Source organism: Vigna unguiculata, chromosome 9, assembly GCF_004118075.2.
Source record: "Vigna unguiculata cultivar IT97K-499-35 chromosome 9, ASM411807v1, whole genome shotgun sequence".
Taxonomy (NCBI): domain Eukaryota; kingdom Viridiplantae; phylum Streptophyta; class Magnoliopsida; order Fabales; family Fabaceae; genus Vigna; species Vigna unguiculata.
Window position 1 is genome coordinate 32,351,457 of NC_040287.1, and position 8,373 is coordinate 32,359,829.

The 8,373-nt window shown below is 33.0% G+C and overlaps 1 protein-coding gene across 2 annotated transcripts; it reads right to left on the reverse strand.

Moving 5' to 3' along the window:
- Positions 1-415: 415 nt before the first annotated feature.
- Positions 416-7,127, reverse strand: LOC114164168 (ACT domain-containing protein ACR3-like). Of its 2 annotated transcripts, XM_028048723.1 has the most exons (9): positions 6,823-7,127; positions 4,121-4,230; positions 3,674-3,719; positions 3,030-3,144; positions 2,853-2,920; positions 1,819-2,430; positions 1,611-1,715; positions 1,185-1,303; positions 742-909 (listed from the first exon to the last, which is right to left on the reverse strand). In XM_028048723.1, the coding sequence occupies exons 2-8, from the start codon at positions 4,189-4,191 to the stop codon at positions 1,202-1,204; spliced, it is 1,119 nt and encodes a 372-aa protein (XP_027904524.1). In that variant the 5' UTR covers positions 4,192-4,230; positions 6,823-7,127; the 3' UTR covers positions 742-909; positions 1,185-1,201. The 2 variants fall into 2 exon arrangements, with proteins under 2 accessions (XP_027904523.1, XP_027904524.1); XM_028048722.1 differs by lacking the exon at positions 1,185-1,303 and having other exon boundaries at positions 416-909; positions 6,823-7,125.
- Between the last annotated feature and the right edge of the window lie 1,246 nt (positions 7,128-8,373).

Below are 8,373 nucleotides of genomic sequence, written 5' to 3' on the forward strand. Positions count from 1 at the left end.
TTCATAATTTTTGTGAATAATTAATATAGATGAAATAATTTCATTTATTTATTTTAAATGCTCATATAAAAACATTTCCATTGACTTGCAAACCTTAAAAAGTACGAAACAGCATTTTTTTATAATCACCTGTAAAATAAAATATCATTAAAAACTTTCGTTGATCAATGTTCATAATTGATTTTTATTCTCAAACAAAAAAGTAGTGTATATATATATATATTCTTCATACAATTAATGAAGTGTAGTGTAAGGCACAAAGCAGAATTTAGTTTCTTCTATCAGACACGATGATAAAACATCTCTCTAAGTATTTTTGATTTTAGTTTTGGAAATACTTATCTTGAAAGTAAACTACAAAACTCAATGGTATAGATAAATTCAAAATTTAAAACAAAACATGATACACGAAAGATACAGAAAGTGTGTTAGGTGGAATAACAAACAGAATGCATTGTTCTGAATTCTGATACCAACAATAGGTCAATGTCCAAACACAGCTAACGTTTGAGACACAAACAACTTTATTCTTCTGTACATGGTGATGTGTCTTTCACAAAGCATTCAGAATAAATGCAAGATTGTTTATCAGGTCAAGAACCTTTCCAACAAGTTACCAAAGAAGAAACTGGTTTTAGCCCATCCTCGAGTCTCTGGTACTGTAGCATTGGTTGGCACTCTCTTCACATCAACCATCATTGTCTTACCTATTTCTTTGCCAAGTGCTTCCATAGTTTTCATGTCCACTGGGTTCCCTGATGCATCCCTTACGTAGAACACATTCAATGCTTGCTCCCCTCTCGTTGAGACACCTGCCCTACACACTGTCAACCCATTCTCTCGTAGAATCCTTGTTACTTCAGACAGCAACCCAACTCTATCCTTTGCACACAGCTCAAGGCTCACACCCTGTTGTTCACAATCAAGACTAAGACTTCAGATATATTCCCTGTTCCCTAAAAACTACTTAACATTATCACCAAAATGCTAACTTTTTACGTTAATTTCTAATTGGTCAACAACATAAACTCGTGATAATCTGCATGCCCAGCACAACTGTTATTCTGTTTGTCATAGGCCTAATTTGAATATGATTGAAAATAAAGTATATAAGAAAATAATTACTCTTCCTTTATGTGATTTTTTTTTATGTTTTTAAGATGTAGGGAAGTGGATGATATTACATGGAGCATATAGATTCTTAAGCTCTATTGAAGGCAAAAGATCCCATCACTGTCACTAGTGGACATATGATGCTTAGCTCATGTATTTGCCGTACCAGTGCAGCAATACAAGTAGATAGCTGCAGATGCAAAATGTATTAATTATGTTAAATTCAGAAAACATTCTACTGTACAATCACAAACACTACATACTAAGTAGAAATAGTAAAGCCTCTCTTAAAATTCATGTATCTTACTGACTAATGTATTTAGTTAAAATAAAGATTACAATAAAACTTCCAAACAAAACCAATATCCTTCTTAGAGCATGGGAGACTTACTGGGAGAGGAGATTTGAGAATTAGAAGTTCATCCATCTTTTTGTTTTTGTTTTTGCAATAGTTCAACTAGCATATAGAAACAAATTCAAATGTGAATGTTAATTACCTCGCTTACTCTTCTTCGAATACCAGCTTCAATGCATTGGATGACCCTTTCTTTCTCTCCTTCAGTGTCAAGTGTGCATCCATCCATATGTCGAATAAAATACTCCTAAAAGTACAACATCAACCAACCCTTTTAGTTAACACTTCTGACTTGAGTCTCACCACTTGTAGTGTATAAACATGCAGAACAGAATAGCAATGTAATATACCTGGGATGCGTAAGGGCCATCTGATGAAACTGTGGCATGGAAAACAACATATTGCATATCAGTAAGAGTGCAAACAATGTCAAACATGAGTTTTGCCCGATCCTTGCACTTGACTGTGACCACTGAGTACCCTTTCTCCTCACAACGTTCTATTGTGATTTTAGGCCTGAAAGAGAGAGGACAATTAACGTCTGGTGCTACTCTATAACTTTCATAATCCCGATCAGCAAACAACATTTGGTGAAGCCGCCGATCCATGTGGGTGAAACCCATGGAGAAACTAGTCCTAGCAACTTTCTCACCATCACATCCTCGTAAGATGTTGTTCAGCTGCTCCTCCATTAGAGATAATCTGTTTGGCTCGTCCACAGCTCGGTTTGTAGCATCATTGACATAAAGAACGCAAGCAATTCGCCTGTTATGAGTCCACACTTCTGCTGCAAAAACATTAAAATGGAGGTTGGCAAGAACAGCTGAAATCTCAGACAAGAGACCAGGACGGTCTCTGCCAATTAGTTCAATGGCTGTATGATCACCCACAGAATGCACTCCAACCCTTTTGCTTGGCCAAAATTTCACCCCTTCTGTGCTCTGGCTCTTTGGTCCTAGAGCCTATTGTAAGAAAAACTGTTATCAAGTAGCTCTTAGTATTTGATATGCATTATTATATAGGTTTTATACTGTATGCAGTTATGGAAATGATAGACTGAGCCGATTGCTGGTTCCTAGTAAGGGAATCTGATCACTGGCTTCTTACTTTCTTCAATATTTATATATCTCTTGACATATCTGATTTACACTACAGTCATGGTTTTTTAAGGAACCAAAAAAATGAACTTTCTCAATCATGCTGTTTTTCGAGACAAAGTTTACTCTTCAAAACTTTCTCCCTTCTTTAGTCTATTTGTATATGTCCGAGAGTGTTGTGCTACTTCACTTTTCACCAATAATTTAAGGCTTTCATGTTTACGTGGTATATTAGATATAAAAATTATATCAGATTAGTGAGTTCAAGAAAAAGGGTTGATAGTTACCTTTTCAATGAAGTCGATGGTTTTGCTATCTGTTATCTTTCTTCCTTGCTGATCCGTGACATGAAATACTGCATTTCATTAGGCGAACAAGTTAGCTGCTAAACATTTGATTTAGGTAGAAAGGGCTTGGACACATGTTAGCATGAAATATGTAAGATCAATTTAGTAACAACATACCATCCATAAACCAACCGCCGTCAGAAGATATGTAAGCTTTTGTAATTATGAAGTCAAGGTCGGTCAAGATTTGCACCACTTCCAGAAGAATTCCAGGTTTGTTAACACTATCAACCTGTATTTTTTTTTTTTGACGGGGAGAGGATGATAAAAGTGGATTAGTAGAGGAACACACTACAGTTACATATTGCATTCACTAGTCTCCAAATATAAAAGATTCTTTCAAGAAATTTGAAAAATGGTGATCTCATGACAATGCAGTGAGTATCATATGGTGTTCATCATTTAAAAGGAATAAACTTTTCAGGATACAGACCATTTTGACAACGAATTTTATCTGTTGAATTTTGTGTCCAAATTTTGTTACTACTTCTGGTATCATCCTGTGAGGATTTTCTTTTGATCACTTGAAATTAAGCTTGACTACGGTTTTGATCAAGGACTAATGAAATCTCATTTGACTTTAAGTTTGAAAATCTTATGTAATTAGAACATAAATAAAAAAAATCATAGCTCTAGGTTCAACAGTTCAAGAAAACTTTAAATACCAGAAGCTGGGCCACCTAAGAAGCTCAATGGCCAAATCACAACTCACAAGGTGGGTAAGGGAAAAATAGTCACAATTTCTTTATTTATAATTATACCTTGATCAGTGTACAGTCATGGCAACTTTCATTGTCCACAGAGACCCTGCAAAGTTGTAAACAGAGTTCATCATCAACCATTCATTTTTTGTGATGGTTCTATAAAGTCTTACCTTAAACCCCAATTCTACAAGGTGTTGAGCCCTTTACTTCCATATGGGTATGGGATTGAGTTGATTGTCTCTTTTTTTAACAAAAGCAAGTGAGGAATTAAAGCAGCTTTTTTAAATTTATATTCTGTTCCATTCTTGTTTAGTAAGTAAATCCACTCAAGTGACACTTGGGGAATTTTTCTATTGATAGATGGTTAAATATCCATGAAAATCAACTCTAGAATTGATTTTATGATGATTATGATCAGTGATCCATTCCTTCATTTAAAGAGGCTATTTAATTTGCTGACCATTTAAAAGCGAACTTGTAATTCCAGAAAATAATTTAGTAAACCTTGGTGGGTTCATTCTATTGCTGAAGTTCTCATACTCGGGATCAAAATATGGCCAACAAACTTTAGCCATTTAATCAACTTCTCTAGTCAATGGGGGTGCTTCGTTTTCCTGTATGAGCATGGAAAATATGCAGATAAAAAACAGTACATCAGTAACAAAATTTATCATTTTAGAGATGCACAGAAGAGAAGGAAACAAGAGTTCGTCAATTACTACCATATTTTTCAATTTAATAGTTTTGACACAAGTAATTATTCCATGATGACTCTGTTTAATATCACAGTCACACTTCACCATAATGGACTACATTTCTATGCTGGTTATTCTTGATTCTTATCATATCAGACTGAAACTCTCCCTCTCTTATGTTGTGTGTGTCAAACAGTATAAGGCAGAAATCATCAGTACAATGTTTCGTCACTCACTGACTCAGCACTTCAAGCATCCCCTACAACAGAATTTACGATTCTGCATGCTCCTTATCTTGACCTTTGAACATGATATCAGGAATAAGGTGAATGCTGAGTGTTCCATGTGCATTGTATTAGCAAAAGTTCAGAGAGAGATAAGAATAAAGAGTCAACAACAAGAATGCCTGGAGAATCACGGCATCAGCAAAAGTGTTTTACTTTTTTTCTTTTGAGCACACCCCAAAAAGCATTTTGCTTCACAAACTTTCCACTAAGTTGATTTGGATTATGCAGATAGTAGTTGAATGAATCTGATCATTTTTTTAAGTTTCCTTATCATAATTTTTTTCCCATTTGATACAGATTCGTCTCGTTCCAGAATCATTCCATTCCACCAACTTCCATGAAATGCAAGAAAAAGAAATATAACTAGTATGTGTTTGGGGGCGAACAGAACAGATATAATCAATATACCGAAACGGGGTTATAGAAAAAGGAAACGAAAAAGTCATATCTTTAGCTCATTCTTTACCACAACCAAAGCCACTCTTACCAAGGACCCATAACATTGAAAGGTGTCTTTGAGAAGAGTTTGAATTTTCAAACGAAATTAATATTTAACTTCCAGAAGAACCCATTTTGTGATGTGGTGCTCAAAGGTAGCTTACGCTTTGGTGAGTAAGAAAAATAGATTCTTGAGCCAAAAAAAAGCAAAAACCATACGAATGTGACATAAAGACTTGATTCCAATTGCAACCCGAATCCTAATTTCTATTTTGCTTTCCTAGTGATTTCACTCATCCCACGACGTACCATGCCAAATTGACATCACCCCATTGTCTAAGATTATCTCAAAATCTGAAAGGGTCCCCCTGCAATCCAACTTGACCATGACTCTAACCAACGACATATTCTAAAATTAGAAAAACAAATTAATTATGAATTAAGAATATAACTGGTTGAGACATATATACTTTTTTCACGGAAAAATATGATTAGGTATAAATAACTAAAGTATAACAAATTTGTTACAGAGTCCTTCAGATGGTGAGATGAGAAAGTTGGCTTCCCGGAGAAAGAAATAGATGTGGCTGAGGAGAGTTAAGACAAAGCAAGAGAGGGAACTACTTTCGAACACGGATCATGACGCTTAACTTTTCGAATGTACAAGCGAAAACAACCTCCAAATTAAGCACAAAATGTCACATGTACCATAATTTGCCAGCTGTCCAAAATTTATTTTCAGTTCAGAAAATTATTTTTAAATGTTTTTTTTTTAAAAAAAAACAAGAGTTGAGTGAAATAAAATATAAAGTTTAACTGCTCGTTTAGTTGTACGGGAATACACACTTTAACTTTATTTTTTATACTTAAAAAATATTTTTGTGTCGGTGCAAACCATTTTAATCTGTTTTAGTTTTTATAAATACTATTTTTAATTTTTTTTAGTCTCTGTGGTCTAAAGTCATAAAGAATAAAAGAGACTGAAAACAAAAGCTTCTCACTGTTAACATCCCACTTAGATAGGATCCGAGTTCATGTAACAAAAAATCTGTATTCCATTATAAAAACTCATGGAGCACTGTTGTTAGAATATTACAAACAAAACTAATATTTGATAAAGGGAACAAGAAAGAATCCGTTACACGGCAACCGAAAGAATATAGAATAAAAAATCAAATTTGTTTGACCATAAAAATTAAACGTGTAATTAGTAAAAATGGCAAAACTCAGTTTTGATTATATTCCTCCGTTAAAACAAGAAAAGTTAGTTTCAAGTCCATGACATCACGATAAAAGTTTGTTTTTAATAAATTTCAGTTTTAATTTTAATTAAAAGAATTAAAGAATAGCATCAAAAGATATAAAGAATTGTATATAAGTTTGATTGGTAAAAAAATAAAATAAATAGACACACAACACAGACCACAAACTCTCAAATCGATGTCCTGTATCCACTAATTGATTTTGGCATATTTTACTCGGCGAACAGAAGCATAACAGAAAGACACTAGAGTAGGTTGTTTTGTTTTCCCACTTAAAAACATAATATATAACACTATAAAACAGTCAACTGAAACGGCGACGCACTGCAACTACAGTGCAGCCACCATGTTTCTCTACGCAAATCTCAACCCCCAACTTAGCCATCCAAACAAAACACAGAGGATTAATGAATATGAATAAGAACTCGAGAAGAAGCTGATTAGAGAAACATGAGTATATTCATTGTTAATACTACAGCTACTACTTCCTCAGACGACAGAGTTCACAAGAAAAACATACATACCTTAATTGTTGCTACGAGAGTTGTCCCAATATTCCAACACAAGGAAAAACCTTGAAGCTCCCAAATTGTCACATGAAGAAGGCCAATCTGAGTAGATATATAGACAGAGAGAGAAGAGAAGAGAGGAGAGAAGACTTGAGGAGAAAGCTTTGTGAGTGAGTGTGTGTGTGTGAGTGTTCTGGTGTATGCTTTCGACGTTGGAATACCACTCGATTCAAATCTCTCTCTCCTCTCTCTCTCTCTCTCTCGCAGAGCAAATGGAAAGGCTCCGAAGTGGCGTGGCCAGAGGTTCTGGGAAGTGGGAGCCCATTAAATATCAAGATTAATAAATAATGAATCGTTAAACAAATAAATCACCCTTCGTGGAATGGTTTTTTATTTAATCAATTTCTAAATTCTGATTCTGGATACCTTTTACATATTGCCCATAATGCTCATGTTTGGACACCCCCTGTTTCTTCTTATCTACTTGTAGTACGTACAGAAAAAAGTTTGGTCAAATTAAATATACTTTTTTTAATGTTTTAAAAATATTGTTTTTTCTGATTGCTTTATTTATTGTCTTCATCAAATTTTAATCAAAAATATTTTGCGAGAAAATGTTTTTAAAATAAAATAATAGACTTAATTAATGTAAACATTATTTAGTTTTTCTTGTAATTTGATCCAGAACTACCAGATAAGTTTTTTTTTTTCGCCAAAAAAATAAAAATTATATGGTGTACGTTTTTAAAGTGGGTAGTAACTTTAGATTGGGTACTATACAAATCAATATACTACACTGTACTCTGTTTTACTCTTCTTCTTCTTTTCTCTGTTTCTAAACTATGTAACTAAAGTAAATTGTTTTCTCCTTTTGAAAGCATGTCACGAATTTTCACTATTTTTATTTTTTATAAATATCTGACAATGTTTTAACAGAAAAATTGATAGGTAAAGAACATTTATTTACTAAAAGATCACTTATTATTTTATTTGTTTACTTATTACAAAATTGTAAATGATTAAGTTATTTAATTTCTAAAATATATTTGACAATAAATTATCTCTGTATTATTTTTTTTCTTAATTTTCCGAATATTTAATGTTCATTTTTAAAGGTATAAATTATGATACAATAGTTATATAATATATTTATGTACTATTTAAACATTATTATTATTATCTAATCAATAATTTGGTTCTTACATTTAAAATAATGATTTAATTTTTCTTATATTATTTTTTTAAGAAATTATGTTATCATTTCTCTTATATTAAGGTTAAGGTAGTTTAGAAAGTGATAATTTTACATGCTAAAATGAACATGTCACACATTCTTTAAAAATGAACTTAAATTGGAGATGTACACTTGGTTAATGTTCTTCTTTTCTTTTGCTTCTTGTCCTTCATTTCTACCATCCGATCTCCCTTTCAATGCTATTGAAAATATATTGTCTTCTACATCGTGGGATGTTATTCATCGTTTCGTTTTGATGCTAAGCTTCAATATCTTTCATAAAATAATTTATTATTTGATTAAATATATTTGTAGTCTTAGATTTTGACGTG